General features: G+C 41.4%; 1 protein-coding gene across 1 annotated transcript in view; it reads left to right on the top strand.

Annotated features, from left to right (window-relative positions):
* The window catches only part of dnajb14 (DnaJ heat shock protein family (Hsp40) member B14), a 138,016-nt gene that overhangs the window by 113,701 nt on the left and 198 nt on the right, over nt 1-24,117 (top strand). Inside the window, exons 5-7 of the mRNA XM_056240396.1 lie at nt 14,998-15,083; nt 21,914-22,023; nt 23,829-24,001. Of these exons, the coding sequence (XP_056096371.1) occupies nt 14,998-15,083; nt 21,914-22,023; nt 23,829-24,001 (369 nt within the window). The remainder of the gene's footprint in view (nt 1-14,997; nt 15,084-21,913; nt 22,024-23,828; nt 24,002-24,117) is intronic.

Genomic DNA, 24,117 nt, shown 5'->3' with positions numbered 1-24,117 from the left:
TTCAGGGCTTCTCTTATGCGCTCAGTGCTTTCTTCCGGAAACAACGGACCATATGAGATTCCAAGTCACAGTTCAGCTCACGTATCACCGTGTTCGTGGTTTGACTAATCGAGACTGTTTTCCAAGATGGCTGCTGTCTGTATGCGCTAACTGTACTGTCTGTGTAAAGTATCTTCTTATTAAACTGTCTATACACTTACAAAGTTCTCAATGCTTCGGTTTGCATGTAAGGACACTCATTATGCTGCCGTGTTAGTGTGGGGCTAATTTGAGCCTTGTTAATGGTATTAACTAGCGATCTCTTTTTGCTTACTCGATGCCCAATATACTAGCGTTATAAGCTAAACTGTTTTTAGAGATAAAACTCTTTACATTCGATTATCATGAAAACAAATCTCAGGGAACGATTTAGTCTGTACCAATGTGTTATTACACCCAAGGTTCATTTTGCACCGGAGTTGTCCTTTAAGGCGGAAGAGAAGATCATGTGCGCTCCGCGCTGCTGCTTCTCTTGAGCTGAGCTGAGCCAGAGCGATCTCACGCCACAGCGTCAAAACACTTTTTATGTTTTTGAATTTTGTAAGAAAATGGACCTAATTTGAAATCTGAGACTTTGTTTTATATCAATAGTAACAAAGCACAAAGATTATTGCGATTTATTGGATGGGATGCTCGCTACAATGTTCCATTCATTCATCAACTGAAAACAGCATAGCCCAACGGTTCGTAAAAAATGAGAATCGAATTAAAATCGAGAAATCAATATTTTTTTTACCTAGCCCTAGTTCAAGTAGCCTACATTTTTAAAAGTTTCTTCGTCGTCTGTTTTCTTGTGTTTATTTAGCTGATGCTGCTGATTGCCGTAACTGATTCTCTGGTGCTCAGGTGACAGGTCGCAATTTATTTCAATCACACAGCACGGAGCATTTTAGTCCTACAGGAATATCTGAACCACAGCCAATCAGAGGCAAAGACCCGCCCAATCTCTATCTCTGATTGGTTTAGACCACGATATGATCCAACCATGGGTGCAAGGAGAACAAAAGACTCGTTTGTGGAGAGGCAGCGGATGCGATCATGCGAGAACGTTGGGTGCACTGGTGCGACCTAGGAAAAATTGTCGTCGCACTCTAGAGCCCTGCAGACACTCGATTTTTATACTCTCCTTTTCAGAGTACTTACATTTTAAATATGTATTGATATATAAAGACAGTTTAAACAAATTTGGGCCCTGCCTGGTGCCCCTACCCAGTAGACAATTTGTAGATCTTAGGCAATTAGTGGTGACGGCAGGGTTCCCGCGGATCCTTAAAAAGTCTTAAATTAGATTTTTAAGTCTTATTTTTATTTATGAAAGGTCTTAAAATTTAGATGACACTTTGACTTAGACATTATCTAAATGCTTACCTAATTAAAACTATCTAATTCGCGTACATACATTTTTTTATTATTCTTTCTTTGTGGATTTGCTTGTTTACGTGACCATTCGCGGCAGCATATTATGTCTGTCTCCTGCACGCGAAAGGATGAGAGAAGGGGAAGAAAATGGGTAAATATCCGTTTAATTGTAAGTTCATTCTTTATGTACGTAGGGGTGTGTATGTATTGTCTATTATGATATTGTAATCATTGTTATAACGATGTGCGAAGCACTGCTATCTGACATCGCATTTGTCACCCATGCTTTCACTACGTAATGTGTGCAGTTAAAGGACAAGTTCGGTATTTTACAATTAAAGCCCTGTTTTAAGATCGTTTCTGATGAAATAGAATGGTTAAGATTGTTTTTTAGACAAATGCTGCTGTCCCGATAATTTTCAGTTTCTGTGGTAGCACCCCCACACCTCTACAATGGTAGCATAGGTGCACAGGAACAATCCTTTATAAAACGCATAAAACTTTAGTTTACAAAGACGTGAAACTCACCGAGTGGTCTGGGGTGTTCACTGATATGCTCACACAAAAATCGCTGCAAAAGATGCTTTAAATAAAAAATTATTAAATATTCTGTACACTAAACAAACATTAGCAAAACACATAACATTTTCAAAAGTCAAAAGTTTATGTTTTTGAATGATATTGCAGTAGTGATAATCTGATGGCTTTTTATCCAATACTTTAAGAGTTTGTTTATATAGCGTTTGTAATGGAGCAAGTATTGTTTTTCCGGTTTGTGACCAACTTGTAATGCAATATGTAAAATGTGAGACAATCATTAAATACATATACAATTTGGCAGCATCTAGAGGTAACTGATTACGAATGTGTCTAAAATTTCTTAAATTAAATTGAACAGTATTACAAACCTGCTTTATATGTTTCTTAAAAGACAACTGTGAATCAAGAGTAACTCCCAGATATTTAAAGTGTGACAACCCTGATTTTTTTCCCCATTTACAACGACATCTGGCTGATTTTCATTTTTACTTTTATAAAAATACATACACACGGTTTTACTGACGTTTAGCGTCATGCAAGACTCAGAAAGCCATGTGGCAATTTTAGCCATTGCTACTGGTTACCACTGGTTGCCACTTCGTATCTGTCTCTTCCATGTGCCAGAATGACCGTGTCATCTGCATACATTTGAGTATCAACTTGAGGACATACTAATGGCAAGTCGTTAACATATAGACTAAATAACAAAGGGCCTAAAACTGAGCCTTGTGGGACGCCAACAGTACAGTTACTAAAAGATGACATTTTATTCCCAACCCTGGTACTTTGTCTTCTCATGGTAAGATAGGACTCCATCCATTTTATAGCAGCATCAGAAAAAATTAAATTTGACAATTTAGACAGAAGAACATTATGATTTACTGTATCGAAAGCTTTTTTTAAATCCAAAAAAACTGCTCCTACAGCACTCCCACTGTCTAGTTTTAATTTAATTTTTTCAACAAAATAGCAAGTAGCCATTTCAGTCGAATAATTTTTTCTAAAACCAAATTGCATTGGATGAAGTATTTGTTCAAAATTTAAAAAGTCGGTTAACTGCTCAGTTACCACCTTTTCTGCAATTTTTGATGTCACCGGCAAAATGCTGATGGGTCTATAATTAGCAACATCAGTAGGTTCCCCTGCCTTGAAGATCGGAACTAACACTGCATCTTTCCAGGAAGTTGGAAAAATTGATTGCTTTACCGTTAAATTAACTAGGTGTGTAATGGGAGTGCTGAGGGAATGTGTTGTGAATCACCAGACTCAGAGAGATCCATTTGCAGCGTAAAGTTTAATAACAGATTAGTCAGACAGGCAGGGGTCAAAGACAGCAAACACAGCACTGGAGACAAGGCTTAATCGAGGTCGAATTACCAGGCAGAAGATCAGGGCAGGCAGAAAACAGGCAGAGTCCGTGAACCAGGCAGTGGTAACGTGGGCAGGCAGCAGGCAAGGAGAAATCCAAGACAAAAGGGGTCGATAAACAGTCAGGCAGTCACTGGGTAATAATGCTCGGTAGTGTTCACAAAAGCAAAACAAAACTTCGCACTGAGAGCTGTGCATGGTGCAGTTAAATAGCCCGGTAGATGGGCTGCAGCTGGGCATGGTGATCAGAGTCAGTGATGAGGCTTATGGGAAATGTAGTGCGAGTATGAGAGTCAATATTCGGGTGAGGGCTCCCTCTGCTGGCCAGGGAGGGAGGTTGCGGAGTCCGGGATTGTGACAGAGCCCCCTCCCTGCGAGCGACTCCTGGCGTGAGGCGCCTGACGACGTCGGGGTCTTCCACGTGGTCGTGGAGCCGGTTTGGTGGGATGGGCCTGGTGGAAGTCTGTAATCAGGCTGGGGTCCAGGATGTCTGTGGCGTCTACCCACGAACGTTCCTCAGGGCCATATCCTTCCCAATGAACCAGGTACTGCAGGGAACTGCCCCGACGTCTGGAATCCACGAGCTCCTGAACTTGATAGACCTCATCGCCCTCCACTTGGATGGGCTGGGGGCTCTGGTCTCGGGATCTCCCCTCCTCCCTCTCGTTGGGCCCATCAGCGGGTTTGAGTAGAGAGACATGGAAGGTAGGAGCGAGACGATAGTGATTAGGCAAGTCGAGACGGAAAGAGACTGGTGTGATCTGCTGTGTGATCTTAAATGGACCCACATACCTGGGACTGAGTTTTTTGCAGGGGAGTCGCAGGCGGAGATCTCGGGTCGACAGCCAGACCCACTGGCCCGGGTGGTATTCCGGCCCCGGCCGACGACGACGGTTAGCCTGTTCCCTCTGACGGCGAACCGCTCGTTGGAGATGGGTATGGGCTTGGTTCCAGGTCTCCTCGCTGCGCTGTAGCCAATCGTTCACGGCTGGAACATTTGTGGGTTCTCCTGACCACGGGAAGAGTGGTGGTTGAAAACCCAGGACACACTGAAAGGGTGTAAGGCCGGAGGAGTGCTTCCGGATAGAATTTTGGGCGTACTCTGCCCAGAACAGGTAACGACTCCAATCCTGTTGGTGCTGATGGCAATAGGAGCGCAGGAATCGGATTACCTCCTGGTTCATGCGTTCGGCCTGCCCGTTGGATTGAGGATGATACCCAGACGTTAGACTGATGTTGACCTGAAGGGTCGTGAAGAAGGCTGACCAAACTTGAGATGTGAACTGGGGTCCTCGATCGGAGACTATGTCTTCTGGCAGGCCGTAGAATCGGAACACTTGATTGCAGAGGTGTTCGGCGGTCTGCAGCGCTGTGGGGAGTTTTGCGAGGGGAATTAGGCGACAGGCCTTGGAGAACCGGTCGATAACGGTGAGGATGGTGGTGTGACCTTCGGAAACAGGGAGATCGGTAATGAAGTCGATGGCAATGTGCGACCATGGGCGCTGTGGAATGGGAAGCGGTTGTAACAGACCGGCAGGTAGTTGACGTGACGACTTCTGGGTATTACAGATCCTGCAGCGTTGGACGTGGGTTGTGGTATCGGAGACTAAGGAGGGCCACCAATAACGGTTTTGGAGTAGCTGGATGGTGGCCGTGATTCCTGGATGCCCCGAGCTAGGTAGGGCATGAACGAGTTCCAGGACCTGGTTCCGGAGGGACTCGGGGACAAAGACTCGGTTGGGCGGACAGCCGGATGGGATATCAGCACGGGAGTTGATCTGTTCAATCTCGGTCTCAATGTCCCACTGGATGGGAGCGACAATGAGGTTGGGAGCCAGTACTGTCTTGGGGTCTTGTGGTGTGAATTCTAGGTCGTCTTGGCGTGACAAGGCATCTGCCTTGGTATTCTTGGAGCCTGGACGATAAGTGACAGTGAAGTGGAAACGGGTGAAGAAGAGCGACCAACGAGCTTGCCTGGGATTTAGCCTCTTAGCAGTACGTAGATACTCCAGGTTCTTATGGTCGGTGAGAACGATGAACGGATGGACAGCACCCTCGAGCCAATGCCGCCACTCTTCGAAGGCTGCCTTCATGGCCAGGAGTTCCCGATCACCCACATCATAATTTCTTTCGGCGGCATTCAACTTACGGGAGTAGTATGCACAGGGGTGCAACTTGGGTGGCGAACCTTGGCGTTGTGAAAGGATGGCCCCTAGAGCGGTGTTTGAGGCGTCCACCTCGACTATGAACGGTAGACCGGGGTCAGGATGGTGCAGGATGGGTGCTGTGGTAAAGCGTTGTTTGAGCTGGTTAAATGCCTGGGTGGCAGGCTCATTCCACGGAAGACGATGTGTTCCTTTCTTCACCAGAGAGGTGAGTGGATTTGCCACGGCACTGAAGTTCCTTATGAACCGTCGGTAGAAGTTGGCAAACCCTAGAAAGCGTTGCAGCTCTTTCAGGGTTGCGGGTCGTGGCCAATCGCGGACTGCCCTGACCTTGCCCTCGTCCATAGCAACTCCGTCCGGGCTGATGACATACCCCAAGAACGAAACGGAGGTCTGGTGGAACTCACACTTCTCCAGTTTGGCGTACAGATGGTGGTGAATGAGTCTCTGAAGGACGGCCCGAACGTGCTGCACATGGTTTGTGAAGGTGTCAGAGTAAATCAGGATGTCATCGATATACACTATTACTGTACGGTGGAGCATGTCTCTGAAGACGTTGTTGATGAATGACTGGAAGACGGACGGACTGTTCGCCAGGCCAAACGGCATGACCAAGTACTCGTAGTGCCCTGTGTTGGTTGAGAAGGCCGTTTTCCACTCGTCCCCCTCCCTGATGCGGATGAGATTGTACGCACAACGTAGATCGAGCTTGGTGTAGTACTTGGCTGTACGGAGTAATTCCAAGGCGGCTGGTACCAGCGGGAGCGGATAGCGAAACTTTACAGTGATGTCATTCAGGGCACGGTAGTCAATGCAGGGTCGGAGGCCTCCGTCCTTCTTCTGGACAAAGAAGAAACCGGCGGATGCCGGAGACGTGGAAGGTCGAATGAAGCCCTTTGCAAGCTCCTCCTCAATGTATCTCCTCATAGCTTCGGACTCTGGTTGGGAGAGAGGAAAGATACGACCCTTGGGAGGTACGGATCCGGGTAGCAGATCGATGGCACAGTCACTGTCACGATGAGGTGGGAGCTGTGAGGCTCCTGCTTTACTAAAGGCCTCTGCCAGATCGTGGTATTCGGAAGGGAGGTCGTTCAGGTTAGCCCTCTCCACTGGCACAGAGATGACTTGGATGGAAGAAGGAGCAACAGGAGCGAGGCACTTAGAGTTACAGTGTGCGCCCCAACGGACAATCTGGTTGGTTCTCCAATGGATCTGAGGATTGTGTTTACGGAGCCATGGCAGGCCTAGGATCACAGGGGTGCGTGGACCGTGGAAGACATAGAACTGAATAACCTCGAAGTGGAGCGCCCCTGTCTGCAGCTGGAGCTCTTGGGTGAGATGGGAAATGTGACCGGAGCCTAATGGCCTTCCGTCGATGGCTTCGACTGCAAGAGAAGAAGGGCAACGGATTAGTGGAACGTTGTGTTGTCGGGCAAAATCTGCAGAAATAAAGTTTCCGGCGGCACCAGAGTCTACCAGAGCTCTGGTGGGAACCCGCTTGCCGTTCGTCGTGATCACAATGGGCACAAACACAGACGAGGTGGGGTGTAGTGCTTCGAGGTCTGGACTCACCGGTCGAGAAGCGGTGGAACGAGGTCTGGATGGACAGGAGATGCGGAGGTGACCAGCCTCGCCACAGTATAGACACAGGTGAAGCCGGACTCTTCGATCTCTCTCCTCCGTGGGCAGATGGTAGGCGTTGATCTGCATAGGTTCGGGTTCATCAGCGCGAACGGGGGTCGCGGCCCGAGTGGCTTGAACAGTGCGATGAGCAGGGATGGTGCGGTGACTCGCTCTGCGAGATCGCATGAGATTGTCAATCTGGATCGTGACCATCCCTGCTCATCGCACTGTTCAAGCCACTCGGGCCGCGACCCCCGTTCGCGCTGATGAACCCGAACCTATGCAGATCAACGCCTACCATCTGCCCACGGAGGAGAGAGATCGAAGAGTCCGGCTTCACCTGTGTCGGCTTCACCTGTGTCGAGATCATGGTTCAGGCCTCTTCTGAAGATTACCTTGAGCGTATCGTCATTCCAGGAAGTTTGTGCGGCCAGGGTGCGATGCGTGAGAGCATATTCGGCAGCGGTTAATTTTCCCTGCATGAGCTCCAGTAAGCGATCGCCCGCGCTCTTTCCCTCCCTGGAGTGCTCGAAGACCTCCCTGAGGCGTTGAAGAAACACTGGAAAGGACGGAAATGCTGAACCATCGACTCTCCATACAGCCGTCATCCATTCCAACGCCCTCCCCGTCAGTAACGAACACATGAAGGCAATCTTCCCTGCATCGTTCGAATACAGCGCTGGTTGTTGCTCGATGTACAGTGAGCATTGGAGAATAAAGCCCTTACATTTGTCGGGATCCCCGTCAAACTTTTCTGGGAGCGCTAGACGAGGAGACGCGGTGGGCGGGGCCAGTGCGGGGCTGACAGCAGCGGCAACGGCTTGTGTGGGTGGTGGCACTGGTGACGAGGCTTGGAGACCTCGAACAGCTTTGACCAGCTCATCCATCAGTGAGGTGAGATGACTTAGCTGATGATGGTGGGCAGCGATTTGGTCAGCTTGGGCTGAATAGGCGGCAGACAAGGTTGACATTGCTGCTGGATCTGGTTGTGGCGAAGTTTTCTGTTGTGAATCACCAGACTCAGAGAGATCCATTTGCAGCGTAAAGTTTAATAACAGATTAGTCAGACAGGCAGGGGTCAAAGACAGCAAACACAGCACTGGAGACAAGGCTTAATCGAGGTCGAATTACCAGGCAGAAGATCAGGGCAGGCAGAAAACAGGCAGAGTCCGTGAACCAGGCAGTGGTAACGTGGGCAGGCAGCAGGCAAGGAGAAATCCAAGACAAAAGGGGTCGATAAACAGTCAGGCAGTCACTGGGTAATAATGCTCGGTAGTGTTCACAAAAGCAAAACAAAACTTCGCACTGAGAGCTGTGCATGGTGCAGTTAAATAGCCCGGTAGATGGGCTGCAGCTGGGCATGGTGATCAGAGTCAGTGATGAGGCTTATGGGAAATGTAGTGCGAGTATGAGAGTCAATATTCGGGTGAGGGCTCCCTCTGCTGGCCAGGGAGGGAGGTTGCGGAGTCCGGGATTGTGACAGAATGAATATTGTTCTTCAGAAATGTTGAATCCCACTTAAATGTATCTTTTGCCTTTGAGAACTTTAAAGTGCTTAATGTCTTACAAATTTTATTTTCAGGAACTTCAGTTATCTTAAAAACAGTCTTATTATAATCTGGTGTCACTATATTTTTAATTCTTGCACCAAAAGTGTCAGATAAATTCTGCACTGATGCGGTAAAATAAGTATTAAATACAGAAGCTATTTCACTAGAATCATTATTTAAAATTCCATTAATCTTCAGCTCATATCCATTTCTCTGATTTTGCTTGTTGTCTTTCTTTATTAGTTTGTGTTGCTCCATATCAATTTACTATTTGCTTTTCCATCTTTAATAATATCCATAAAAAACTTTGCCTTTGCTTTCCTTAGTTCATTGACTACTTTATTACCAAGGTTTGTAAAAATGTGTCTGTCAATAATTAATTTAGACTTCAATGCTACTTTCAAGGCAAAGTCACGTTTTTTCATCAGGTCCCACAAGTGGTCATTAAACCAGGTTACCCTTACTCCGTCTGTTTTTAAAAGGTTTTGTATATTTTTCTTTAAGTCTATTTATTGTACCAATGAAGGACTTACAGGAGGCATCTATATCATCTGTGAGTAAAACATCTCTCCAATCAGTTTGACTTAGTTCTTCCTTAAATGCATTCATCTAATGTTTCCCTATTCCATAAGAGTTTTTGATTATCTCTCGTTGGTAAATAATCCGTTTTTTTGTTAATTTCCTTGCAATAAGAGTCATGTTATGATCTGACAAACCAGTGAGAAGATTATAAGATGTAATAATTCTCTCTGGTTTGTTACTGAAAATGAGATCAATTTGTGTTTGTGAGACATTTGTTATTCGTGTGGGTCCATCTATTAATTGAGTTAATTCGAACTTGTCTGTAAGTACTTTTAACTTTTTTCTAGTTGCTTTTTCAGCCCAATTTAAATTAAAATCGCCCAGAACTATACATTCTTTCTTTGTGTCCAATAATTTAAGCAGGTTCTTAAAATTTTTATAAAACGTGACATCATATGACGGTGGTCTATACACGCCAATCACATTAAATGACATCTGCTGAGAGAGAGTAATAGTAATGGCAATACATTCAAGTTCATTTACACATGTTAGATCAATTTGTTCGCATCTAATGTTATCTCTCACATACATAAGTAGCCCTCCGCCTCTTCCCTTGTTTCTGTCCTTTCTGAAAACCTTATAACCAGGCATTGTGAACGAGGCTACGGGTGACGATTTGGATAACCATGTTTCAGACAGACAGAGAAAGTCCAAATTTGAGTCGGTAAAAAGTTTTTCTAGTTGTTCCGTTTTTGCTCGTACGCTACGAATGTTAAGGTGACCTCCGATGATGCCCCTCGGCTTTGCCTGTGGGTCCCAAATAATTTTGGACTGCTGAACAGTTTTAAAGAGGCCAATATTGAAGTGTTTTGTAACCGCTGGGTTTCCATGTGAGTGTCTCTGTTGGTCGGCATTACCTGGAGTTACGAGCATGCCTGCCGGGAATTGATCTTGCACCACGACGGGTCCTGGGTTCAGCTGGACATCGCCAGCAAGGAGAAGTGTAGCAAACAGGTACGTGAGCAGCTTTCTGTACGAGTGTGGAACTTTAGATCTATAACTCGCAGTGTTGGTTTGCTCACATGGCACTATTGCTCTTCCATCCCGTAGTATTGTAGCCTGGTTAAAACCAGACCATTCTCAGTTGTAACTGAGTTAGGGTCTGGCAAAGCTTCATAGACAAATCATTTCCAAAGGGGCGTCACCAACGGACGTAGCTCAAATGCCTCTTGGAGCAATTGGATAGACCTAAAACCAATCAGAGCGATGAAGATGACGACGTATGCAGAGCGACGTTCGTCTGTTATAGAACAACTTAGTTTGAATAAACGAGCAGACACTGATCAGCTACTTGCTCTACGTTTATTTAAAATTAACAGCAAGACAACTGGAAGTGAATGTGCTTTCCATTAAATAAATCACACACAGTAAACAAAACCTTAACAAAAAAAACTTTGCAATTTAGATGCGCAAATTGGGTGCCGGTGGTGTGAGACGTACGGGTCGGGCAGATTCGGCTTGAGGTCATTCATCCTCGGATGCGGCGCCACGCTCGCTGTTACAAAATACCCGTGCACACAGGCAAGCGAAATGGGGTCTTGCCGGTCTTGCGCACCGAACGCGTCATTTTTGCCACGCACACCTTCACGCTCATGCGGACGCGTCGAGTATAAACAAGGCTTTACTCCGTGTCAGCGCGCGCTCTGATCGGTAAAGGGGCACAGACCTCTCCCGAATCATCTCCAGCAGTAGCAGCCTCCGATCGCACCACTAACTCCGCCTCCGTTTTCCTCGTAAGCTGATATTAGTATTTAAACATTCTCTATGATAAATATTTGTGAAAAAAATATTTTAATAACATGGTTATTAACACGTTATTAACGTCACACATAGTTCCACGGCGGCATCCATCTTTGTAAATGTAAAAAATCTGCTTCACCGTCGCTGTGCTGTCGTCATCGTGTAAAGCCCGCCCCAACGTTTCTGATTGGTGCCGCGATTTCGAAGGATTGGAAATGGACTTCAATGAGCTCTTTGTCAGACTAACTTTCAGAACAAATCTAAATTTGCCGGATGTTGTCCGGAGTTTCCCAGGCTAGTAGTATTACCGTAGAGGGTAAATCGGATCCATTTGTTGTGTATAACTGGTTGTGTTGGTGGTAGTGCGGTGTCTCGTGAGATCAACTGATTGATCGCTGTATTAAATCCTCAGTCCTCAGTACATACCGGTACTTGTTTTTTGTAGTATGGTTACGATCATAGCATTTTTCAGCCACTTTAGACGGTGTAAATGAAGACAGACAGAGAAGTTTGGTGAGCACACCTGCGGCTCCTGCCAAGCCGCCGCCCGCCATCTTTCAAATGAGCTTTTACCAATATTGTTTGTTTTCCCTTTATTTTGGCGACGAGAATTTCAAAATGAAAACTTTGCAGAGTCTCAATGCAACAGACAGCGATGATTTTTTTACTTAAATCTGCGTTTTGAACAAAACAATTTAATGATTGAATGGCCCTCTTTCCCAAATGAATCAGCCGTTTGAACAAAATGGTTGAATGAATGACTCCCTCAACTCACTTATTAAAACAGTGACTTGCCGCCACCTACTGGCGGTTTTAGTTTCATATTTAAAGGGTGAGTTAACCCAAAAATGAAAATTCTGTCAGTAATTACTCACCCTCATGTTGTTCCAACCCCGTAAGACTTTCGTTCATCTTCGGAACACAAATTAAGATATTTTTGATTAAATCTGAGAGCTGTCTCACTCCTTCATAGGCTTCTATGTAATTTCATTCTTCCGGCCCAGAAAAGTTAGTAAAAACATCGTTAAAATAGTCCAAGTGACTATAGTGTCTCAACCTTAAGTTTATCAAGCGACGAGAATCCTTTTTGTGCGCAAAAACAACAACAAAAATAACGACTTTATTCAACTATTCATTTTCTTCTGTGTGGGCCCCCAACTGAGAAGATTACGCAGATGGGTCTCGATGTAGTGTTTAAAATGGTTCTAAAGTGTGCATTTCCTGGATGTTCGAATCGTGAGAAACCAACGAGAAAACGTAAAAGTGCCTTACCAATGCCGCAAAATGAATGGCTTACCTTTCACACTTTCCCATCAAATGATCGTGAGCGTCATCTTCTCAGTTCTCGCGCATGTGTCGTGGCGCTCGTGAACTCGCGTCAGAGACCCACACAGAAGAAAATGAATAGTTGATTAAAGTCGTTTTTTTGCGCACAAAAAGTATTCTCGTCGCTTGATAAACTTAAGGTTGAGCCACTGTAGTCACTTGGACTATTTTAACAATGTCTTTACTAACTTTTCTGGGCTGGCAGATGAAATTACCTTGCAGCCTATGACGGAGTGAGACAGCTCTCAGATTTCATCAAAAATATCTTGAGTTATGTTCCGAAGATAAACAAAAGTCTTACGGGGTTGGAACAACATGAGGGTGAGTAATTACTGACAGAATTTTCATTTTTGGGTGAACTAACCCTTTAAGCTATTTAGGCCTACCAAAGACCATCTGGTATTCCACTTCCTTTCAAGAGAAAATGTTTCCTACGAATTCAATCTGTCGAGTCAATAAAGGCCAGAACCTTCTCAGGGGACTTTAGGAACTTTACCAGTGGTGACTCGAAGTTTAGCTGGGTAAAGCTTGACATACTGGGCTCCCATCTGCTGTAGCTTTTGCCGCACCGCGTAGAACTCTTTCCGTTTGCGTTGAACAGTTGCAGAAAAGTCCTGATAGAACGATAATTTACTGTTGTTGTACATCAGATCTCCTTTTTGTGCCGCACGTCTGCTGGCATCCACAACCCGCAGCTTGTCCTGTAAGTTGTGGAAGCGAACAATAAGTGTATAAGGCCTAACCTTGGCGTCGGCGTTCGGCATTGAGATGCAATGAGCTCTCTCCAGCTTAAGCATCCCAGACTTAGTTTCAATACTGAGGAACTCTGGGATCCAAGTCTGAAGAAACGTGGTCGGGTTAGTACCCTCAACATTTTCAGGCAGGCCAATGATGCGTAGATTTTTCCTCCAACCTCAATTTTCTAGATCATCCAAGTGTTTAGTGAGTGAAGAAACTTGGCACTTGAGAGTCTGGATCCACGCATTTTCTGTATCTACTGATAACTCGACATCAGCATTTCTGTTCTCGGCTTCATTTAATCTGCCCATTGTTTGTTCAAGTTGTTGTGAATGGGCTTGAATAGTCTGCGCAATCGACCCAGTCATCTCCTTGTAGCGATGCTACAGTGTCAAATAATATTTAATTAATAATCACATTAAATGACACAAAAAATAAATCTATACAACTTCATAATATTTATTAGAATTCGTACAAACGGAAACCTAAAAATAATAACGAAAAGAGGTGGGGTTTGTGAGATTGAGAGGAAAAGAAAAGAGGAAGTAGAGAAGCGGAAGAGGGGGCCCAGTCGGGAAGTTGGGATTCCAGTCTGAGGAAGTTGAAGTGAAATCGAGGACGTTGTTTCAGCGTGTCGTGAAGATTCCCTGTTGGATTATTGTTCATGTGGATGATCCGAATTTCTGCATTGCAAAGATGGGAAGGGACGCGCATGTACGGAATAGACGGGGTTAACTGAGCGAGCTGAAACCTGAACGTCGCCCGTAAGAAACCAAAGCCAAAGAGGATTTTGACAGTGAAGTTGAAAACCTGTGAGTGTTGGTTCTTTCACTTCGACGACCTGAGATCACCTATCCAAGAGGTAAAGAAAACATTTGCCTTCCCGTGCCTTCGCGATTAGGCTACTAGTCTCAATAAAACTTTGAACAATAGCGAACGACCCCACCCCACATCATCGGAAGAACAATTACTATCACTCCTTACTGACTCCCATTAACAGTGTTTGAACAAATTTCGTTTCCACTAAATATTTACCATGTTTTGGAATGTTTTTGATTTCTTTTATTGTTATTTTTGTTTTTTGTAAGCAAAAGCCTATTGCTGAACCCTGACGGCCGGTGCGCAGACGCGCCATTAGGCTATTTCATTTGTCAATAATTGTTTCGTTTTACTCGTTCTTGAAGGTGTGTTTCTGGACACTAAGAGACTATAAAGTTTATTGCTACAAGATGTGAATGGACATTTCGATATCTTTTCTTTTTTCAAAACGGGTGGTTAACAGAAAAATATAAAAATGTTTGTCAGTTACTAAACTGTCTGGCGCCCAACTTGAACAATTAAAACTAGAAACCACTCCGTTACATCCTGCAGCACCCTGGATTACGCTGGAACAAGCTGTCCAACATAGTTACTAGTGTGCGACTCTTCACAAACCGCATCTGCAGGTAGATCCTTTTTCTTAGCTGGTGTCTGGTGGTTTTTTTTTTTTGTTTTTTTTTACAAAAGAATCAGGCCAAAAAGTTTCTAAAGAGATTGTACCTCAGGTTGCATTGCCAAAATTGATTAAATTATGTACTCAACTAATTGAATGAGGAATTTCATATTGAATGAGGCAGGAGCATCAGCAAAAGCGTCCACCTTTCATGCCGCCATCTTGGCCCCCTGGAAATCTTTTCTAATATTAATGCTCTTCCTAAAGCTCTTGCCTGATCATAAACCTAATTTTTCCAGTGATATTCCCTGACCTTTTCTCTTTTGTAATGTCTCTCAGCCATCTTTCTTTCTTAAAATCTCCCTCTTGCTCACTTTCTCTCTGCCTCCTACTGCTGATTGGCTTTAAGTGTGTTGTGGTGCTCAGTCCGATCCACTTTTAACAGCGGTTCTCAGAAATCGCTTACTGCCCCTTAAATATGTCAGGTTTGGTTAGGTGTGTGGGAAACTCAATATGTGATTTTGTGTTTTTTCAGCAAACGCACAAGAATTCGCTAATGACCGAACATACAGTCACCATACGGACCAAACCAGAGGAGAGAGAACGGAGGAGAGAGGAGAGGTATGAGCATCTTTTTTTCTGTCTTTCTCAGTAATATTAGAGACTTAGTAACCACTAGCTAGTTTTTAACTTGGTAGCTACTTAACTAACTCTGTTACATCGTAAGCTCTCTGTAAAGTAATGCATAGTCGCATAATACAACGTTTACCCTCAGTGATCCAATAGCAGCCTTCAAATACATGAGCAGAAATAGTTGAAATGCTGTGAATTTCCGTTTATCCTTATGTCTAACTTCTTTTGCCTCAAGCAAAGAACTGAAAGCAAGTTTCCATTAAAATACGATACTAAACATAAATAACATAAGTATTTTTGTATGTAAATAACAATCAGAAATGGTATTTTTAAATTAATAAGGATCAATAAATAAATACTGATACAAATAACATAAGAAATTAATTATCATTGATTTTATTTGACATGCACAACACAGGCCAATGCACACATAGTAGCACTGGTTTAGGACAGGGTCGTGTTGAAGAGCCACTAACAAAGTAATTTATTCACATGATGTTCTCTCTCTTAAAATTTAAGCGAGTGTAAATGTCAGCATTAACATACAGTCATGTAAAAAAGAAAGTATACCCTATTTGAATTCTATGGTTTTAGGTATCAGGACATAAAACAAAATCACCTGATCCTTAGCAGGTCCTAAAATGAGGTAAATACAAACTCAGATGAACAACACCACAGGCCATATTACACAGTGTCATTATTTAACAAAAATAAAGCCAAAATGGAGAAGCCATGTGTGAAAAACTAAGTACACCCCATGATTCAATGGCTTGTAGAACCACTTTTAGCAGTTTTCTGTATGACTTTATCTCACATCGTTGTGGAGGAATTTTGGACATTGTTTCAGTTCATTGAGTTTTACAGGCTTTTGTTTATGCACTGCTTTCTTAAAGTCCCGGCACATCATTTCAATCGGGTTGGGGTCTGGACTTTGACTGGGCCACTGCAACTTTTCAGCCATTCTGTTGTAGATTTGCTGGTGTGCTTGTGATCATTGTCCTGTTGCATGACACAATTTCAGCCAAGCTTTAGCTGTCGGACAGATGACATCAAATTTGACTCTAGAATACTTTAGTATACAGAGGAGTTCATGGTCGACTCAATGACTGCAAGGTGACTGCAAAACAAGCCCAAATCATCACCCCTCCACTACCAAGCTTGACAGTTGGTATGAGGTGTTTGTAATGATATGATGTGTTTGGTTTTCGACAAATGTTGTGCTGTGCATTACGGCCAAACATCTCCATTTTGGTCTTGTCTGTCCAAAGGATATTGTTCCAGAAGTCTTGTGGTTTGTTCAAATACATTTTTTTTTTTAGAGAGAATAGGCTTTCTCCTGGAAACCCTTCCAAACAAGCCATAATTGTTCAGTCTTTTTCTAATTGTAATGTCATTAACTTTAACATTTAAAATGCTAACTGAGGCCTGTAGAGTCTGAGATGTAGTTCTTGGTTTTTTCTTTTGCAATTTCTCAGAGTATAGCACGGTCTTACCATGGGGTGAATTTGCTAGGACGTACACTCCTGGAAAGATTTGCAACTGTCTTGAATGTTATCCACTTATCCAATAATCTTCCTTACTGTAGAGTGATGGACTTCAAATTGTTTGGAAATTGCCCTTTAACCCTCTGGGATCGGCTATCGCGCCGTGCGACGAGCTCACTTTTTTCCTTATCAGTGCAAAAGAGACTCAAATTACTCTGTTGATTTTGATCTTATATATAAGTGTTGTATACATCATTAGATCCTGTTAAGTGTCTATTTTTTTTGTGGATACTCACAATAAAAACAAAGTGTTCTGCTTTTTGTCAAATAAAGAAAAATAAACATGATGCGAATTTTGCCTTCTCTCTGTCAGTGAAGTTCATTCTGAAACGCGTCCGAAAATGAACTGTAACTAAGTAAATACTTGTCACACAGGTACGAAAGATTTTTCGTTATGAAGCTGAAATTATCTTCTTTTAAATGAAGTAATTTATATAAAAAACAAATATTCTCAGTTTATGTAATCTGTATGAAAAGAGAGATTTTCCTTTTCCTTTCAGCTAATTATAGCGTATTACATGTTAATGTGACCACGCCCACTGAGAGCACGCGCTATTCAAATGCAAATGTTGAGGCAAGCCATGAAAACACCCACGCAAATGTTGAGGCAAGCCATGAAAACACCCACATCAGCTGGATAAAACATCCAGTTTAATAAGAATCTTGTACTTTACCTTGTCTTGCTGCGCTGTGAGGAATAATACTATCGTAATAATCCTAGAAAAGTTACCTCAGAAGTGCTGGTAGTTTCATTTCGAGGAGCGGATTCAGCTGATGTAGTAAGTTATTTATTCTTAACCCTCTGGGGACGGCAAACGCGCCGGCGCGTTTTGCTGTATTTTTTTTACATAGCAGCAACATAGACTTAAAATACTCTGTCATTTATGGTCATATAAATAAATCAATACATGATTATAAACTATAGAGGGTCTTCTTTTTTTGTGTACACTCACATTAACATCAAAACCTTGTGTTTTTTTAAATAAATAAAATAAACAGGGTGCGCTTTCAGCTCACTCTGTCTCCGCAAAATTCTTTCTGAAACATGTCTGGAAAATGAACTGAAACTCAGCTAATACTTATCACACAAACATGAAACATACGTCTAAAGAAAGCTTTAAATTTCTACTTTTAAATAAAACAATTCACATTTAAAACAAATATTCTCCTGCAATGTAATCTGTATGAAACTAAAGAGAAGTACAGTTTCTCCTGTCTCAGCTCATTATCGTTAATTTGTTCACACCCACTCGCAGAGCGCGCTATTCATAAGATAATGTGTTGAGGCCATATGCAAAATAGATAAACGCCCCCAGGCAAATGCTGTAAACTCTGTAAACACACTATATTTTTTAGTCAGATTAAGATTCGTCTTGCGCGGCTATGAGGAATAATCCTGGGACATTTACCACAGAACAAGTGCTGGTTTTCACTTCGAGGAGGAGCAACAGATTCAGCTGAGAAGTGTAAGTGTTTTATGCTTGTGCTTTGTTCTAATCGCGATATAGAATAACGTTAGTGTCTGTAAACGGAAAAATAGCATACTGTTTAAATGTGAATCATGTTTCTGTGTGTGTGTGTGTGTGTGTGTGTGTGTGTGTGTGTGTGTGTGTGTGTGTGTGTGTGTGTGTGTGTGTGTGTGTGTGTGTGTGTGTGTGTGTGTGTGTGTGTGTGTGTGTGTGTGTGTGTGTGTGTGTGTGTGTGTGTGTGTGTGTGTGTGTGTGTGTGTGTGAATGAATGAATGAATGAACGCACAGATACGCACTGTTACAGACGAAATAAAAGACAACATTTCGTTGACTAGTTTTGGATAAAGTTTTTCAAATCAAATAAGCATCAAATAAGCTTCAAATAAGCTTCAAAATAAAGACATCAAATAAGCTTTTGTTAGGAGTTTCTGGGGATAGAAGTGTCCAGACGTATGGACCCTGTATTTTAAAGAAGAACATTTAATTATTTGCGATACATTATTCATTCACAAAGAATTCAGGGACATTATTCGTGTCCCTAAAGGTTGGAGTTTTCTTCATTTTTTTAATTAAGGCATTAAGATTTTTTTATTCCTCTTTTTAGTCAACTTTAGCATGGGTGTGTTCACTTATTCTAAACAGTGTGTGTGTGTGTGTGTATATATAATTAAAAAGCAATTTTAACCAGAAAAATCTACAATGCATGCCCAAAGTCGTGCAGCCATATAGTTTCTCTTGATATCAGCATGTTCACAGGTGTTTATTTTATTTTTTACAGGGACAAGATGCCACTGATGAGTCCTGCTGACTTCAACATTCACAGGAGACTGTACATGAACATGGTAAAATGAAAAATCAAACACCTTGGAAATGACAGGTATGTACTATGTTTCAGGAATGGGACAATGCTGTGTGACTTTGCAAGCCTCTGTCTTTAGATCAGTGTGTTTACTAATGTGCTTTTTTGTCCTTTGTTGTGTATCTTTGGATTATGTTGTGTTGTAAATAAATCCAAACAATATAAAAGCCATTCTTTTTTAAATCTCCTCATTCTTTGTGCAAGGCTCTTCATAATGATATGGCCTGATAGCACCTAATAGGGCCATTATGGGAGGGTCTTTGTCTTTCTCAGGTGTGAAATGCCATACATATTAATGAGAGATCACGCCTCCTCGCATAAAGATTTCTCAAACAAAACACGTCATACACATTCTAAAATACTTTATTGACTTATCTGAATGAGTAGTCAGGATGATTCTCACATAGTTTTGGAGCAAATATTCTAGACTATGTGATACAATTTTCAAAAGTCTTGTGAAGAAATAATCAATATGTGTTTTGTGGCCTTATTTCAGAAACTTTTATTTTTAAGTTTTTCCAATAACCATGCATAAATAATATTCTCTCAAAAATACAAACATGTACATACATGTTGCTCACATATTATGGTAGCCCCGTTTGTGCTATATAGAGTGAATTTACACCTTTTCCATTAACATGTTTATAAATAACTGAAAAAAGCACAAATGTCAGTGCATGTCAAAACATCCCGAGGGCCCCAAAAACCCCTTGGTCCCCAGAGGGTTAAGTGCTTTGTTCTAATCGCGTTATTGAATAGTGTCTGTAAACTGCAGAAAGACTGTTTAAATATGAATTGCGTGTCTGTGTGTGAACGAATGAATGAACGGCACAGACGCGCGCACGATGTTGTTTACTACAGCTGTACATCGCATCTGTGCCGTTCATTCACTCTCGCTCCTACATTAGTAAACGTTATTTTTACATGAATACATCCAAACTATATTGCTATAGCCTACTGAGATTTGTTCTAATCGCGATATAGAATAGTGTCTTTAATGACAACATTTCGTTGACTAGTTTTGGATAGATTATAAAGTTTTTACTCTAAAATAGACATCAAATAAGCTTTTGTTAGACAGTTTCTGCTCATATGTTAAATATATAGTATGTTTTGTCAAAAATAAACTACTCAACTGTTATAGTGTTTGTTCCAATGCAAGCTAGGCTATATCAAAATAATGAATCCTTAACTTTGAAATATGTATGATAAAATGTATTGGCCTACTTTAAAAAAATAATACTTTATAGGAGATTTATGGAAAAAGACAATTTTCTTTTCAAGATGTTTCCAACTCTAACTTTGAACCAATTCTATAGAATGGCCCATATAACCTATTTAAACAGGATTTGTTTCCAGGTATGACAAAAAATGTGCTTTGGACTTTCATTTATATTTTGATTTTATATATATATATATATATATATATATATATATATATAAAATCAAAATATAAATGAAAGTATGTGTGTGTATATGTGTGTGTGTATATGTGTGTGTGTGTATATATCTATTGTCCTTGCATTCTTTCTTGTGTGACACACCTGAATGAAAGGCTCATTATTATGCGGGTCTTTGTCTTCTCAGGTGAGAAACACCTTATTATTCATGAGGGGTTGGGCCATTCACGCCCATTCGCATATTGCCTTTCCAAACAAAAAAATGTTTTTCACAATTTAAAACAATATGTGAATGATTAGGCAGGATGATTTTCAGATCATTTTGAACCAAAAACTCTAGGCGACAACATACATTAGTCAAAAGTCTTGTGGACACATATTTAGTATGTGTTTTGTGGCCTTATTTCAGAAACTTTAATTTTTAGTTTTTTCTAACAATATTCTCTCAAAAATACAAACATGTACATACATGTTGCTCACATATTATGGTAGCCCTGTTTGTTCTAAATAGAGTGTAATTTCACCTGTGCCATTAATATGTTTATAAGCAACTGAAAAAAGCACAAATATCAGGGCATGTCAAAACATCTCAAGTACCCCAAAAACACCTTAGACCCCAGAGGGTTAACCCTTCCCAGATTGGGCAGCAACAATTGCTTCTCTAAGATCATTGCTGATGTCTTTCCTCCTTGACATTGTGTTAACACACAACGGAATGCTCCACACCAGCAAACTGCCAACACTTCTGCTTATATTGAGATGGTCACACTTGCTGATTTTTAATTGATCAAGGACATTTTTTACACATGGCTTCTCAAATTTGGCATAGTTTTTGTTAATGTCATGTTGTTCATTTGAGGTTGTATTTACCTCATTTTAAGACCTACTAATGACCAGATATTTTATCATTATTATTAGGGGTTCAAGCACGAAGGGGTGGGTATAAATACAGATTTCCCAATTCAATACAATTCCATTTCACAAGCTTTTTTTCAGTGCCCGCCTGTTTTTCTTACAAATAAAAGAGGTAAAAAAAGCTCTCTCTGATTAAGCTGTAAATCTCACAGGGCAGTGTTTCAGGCTGATTCAAACCAGTAAAACTTTTTGAACTATTAATTCAACGTCACATTGTATGTTTATTTATTTTTTGTATAAAATAAACAAACATGCAGTTTTGTTTGTTTCACAACTCGAGGAAAAATATGATTTATTTTATAATAGCACTGGAGATTCAATGCTGCTCTGAAAGGATGGAGAAAAATGATTAAGATAACCTTATTTGTTACATTATGAAAATTAGTTAGCTCAGCAGTACAAATTGATATCTGCAAGACAGAAAGTGTTTTAGAAATATGTTTTCACACAGTCACTGATAATAGCCATAAAGTAAAATATTGACCATGGTGTTTTAAGATTCAATATCAGGATTGTTCAAATAAATATCAAAATCAAAATTTTTACCCAGCCCTATTTGAATGTTTCATTCTGTTGTTCTTGTTTTGAAGTAACTCACAGATAATGACTGATGCCGGTGTCTGTTCTTCAGGGTGGGTACTCCATGTTTATTCAGCTGATGCCCATAGCTGTGCTGGTCTTGGTCTCAGTCCTCAGCCAGATGATGGTGTCCACACCTCCTTATAGCCTTTACTCCAGACCGTATGTTATAATACCTTACAATACATGCCTCATACTACAGTACAATCTATGCTTTAGATCATGTGCAATAATGCCTTATGATACATGCCTCACAACACTGTACAAACTGTACTTCAGACAGTACGTAATAACTCTTTATATGTGGGGTTAACATGTTATGGGTTGCATTCATGCAATTAATGGAATGTCTTACACTGTTGATTTTTTTTAAACACTTTGCAGTGCTAGAAAGTTCAAAAGGCTGACTCTTATCAGACTTTGTCATATTGAAGCTTAAACCTTCCCCTTTCTTTGTGCAAAATTTCACAACTGTTTGTGTGTATTACATATACAATATTTACCCCATGGCAAAGAAAACAAATGGCTAAAATGGCTAAACACTAGGAGCCGGTTGCACCAACAGGGCTTTACTAAGCCTGGTCCTAACTGCTAAGTAGGTCTTAGTTAAGACCAGTCTTTAGAGTTGACCTAACGTCGGTTGCACCAACCAAACTTAAGCCTAGGCTTAACTACGCCTGGTCTTAGCGTTGCGTGTTCATGTGAATGGCCATGGAACTCTAGTGGTTGCCTAGCAGCGTGCGTTGCTGGGTTACGCTGTAAACAATCTTCCGCTGTTTTGTTAACTTGTAGCCGTTTCAATGGAGGATCAAAGAAAAAGGAAAGGAAATTTCAACGACATTGAGATACGAAAGTTAATAGAGCTGTACAGTCAGCACATGACAATTCGCTTCATTCGCGGCAGCATTACGTCTGTCTCCTGCACGTGAGAGGAGAGGTAGAAGAACGTTGGTTATAAATGTCAGTTCAATTGTAAGTTCATTCTTTATGTGCTTAGGAGTGTGTGCTCTGTATAGTCTATGATGATATTGTAATCATTGTTTTAACTATGGACGAGGCACTACATTTGTTTCTCGTGCTTGTTTTCACTGCGTGATGTGTCACTGCAGTTATAGGTATGTCCCCAAACAAGTTTTTTGTCTTATATTTATATCATATTATGTTATTAAAAGTGCCGTTTTCATGTGCACAATTGCAAATGTGATTTTTTGTATACAACAGTTAAATTATCAATAAGTTAACATTGTGAGTTACTTTTTAGACACACTATTGTGAATATTGTTTGTTTCCCCTTTATTTCAAACGAGAATTTCAAAATGAAACCGTAGCAGAGTCTCCATGTAACAGACAGCGAAGATTTTTTGACCATTTTTAACGAATCATTTTAACGATTCAATGAACAATCACTTGCTTTTAGTGGCTTTTAGTGCAAAATCACTTCACTTTAACATTATCTGTCGGAAAATGGATAGGCCTATTAACGCTATTATATGCCTAGATTTTGACTTTACGCCTGCTACTGACTAGGCGTAAGATTTACGCCCGGTCTTAGCGAGAAGAGGACTTAAGCCTGGATGGTGCAACAGTCGTAACTATTAGTTCGGACTTAGAATGCTGAGTTAAGACCTACTTACCTTAAGACCAGGCGTAAGCCCTGTTGGTGCAACTGGCCCTAGGCTTTTAACTGTCTTAACCACAGATTATTGGTCAGGAAATTAGCTAAATTTAAGCAAATGCACTACTTAAAAGGCCATTATTGTCTCAGAAAAACATCACAGACAGAATAAAGTTATTGGCAAAATATGGGAAGTTTGAATCCATCTTACCCCATGTTACCCTAATATTAAGAAAGAAAATTTGAATAAATATATTATTGTTCTAGCACTTTATACACTTGTACCCTTTAACTCTAATTTTTCATACTGTTCCTTAAAACTTGGTTGTAATATCTGCTCCTTCACATCTAGGTCCACAGGACAGACTGTTAAGAGACAAACAGAGAACCTGCATGTGGACTATTTTGTCACCAGAGATTTCAAATCAGAATATAAGGGCTCAGCTTTGCTAAAGATTGAGAAGAATGTAGAGGAGGATTATGTTTCTAATGTGCGCAACAACTGCTGGAAGGAAAGACAGACAAGTATGTGCCATTATTTCATCTTTACCATCTTATTTTTCCACTATGGGTTTATATGCTTTGTTTGGTCCTAGGGATATGCTTTGAGGTCTTAATAAAATTCGTTTTGTCATCATGTC

Source organism: Rhinichthys klamathensis, unplaced genomic scaffold, assembly GCF_029890125.1.
Source record: "Rhinichthys klamathensis goyatoka isolate OS25496 unplaced genomic scaffold, OSU_Roscu_1.1 h1tg000595l_1, whole genome shotgun sequence".
Lineage (NCBI taxonomy): Eukaryota > Metazoa > Chordata > Actinopteri > Cypriniformes > Leuciscidae > Rhinichthys > Rhinichthys klamathensis.
This window is presented reverse-complemented; position numbering and strand designations above follow the sequence as displayed.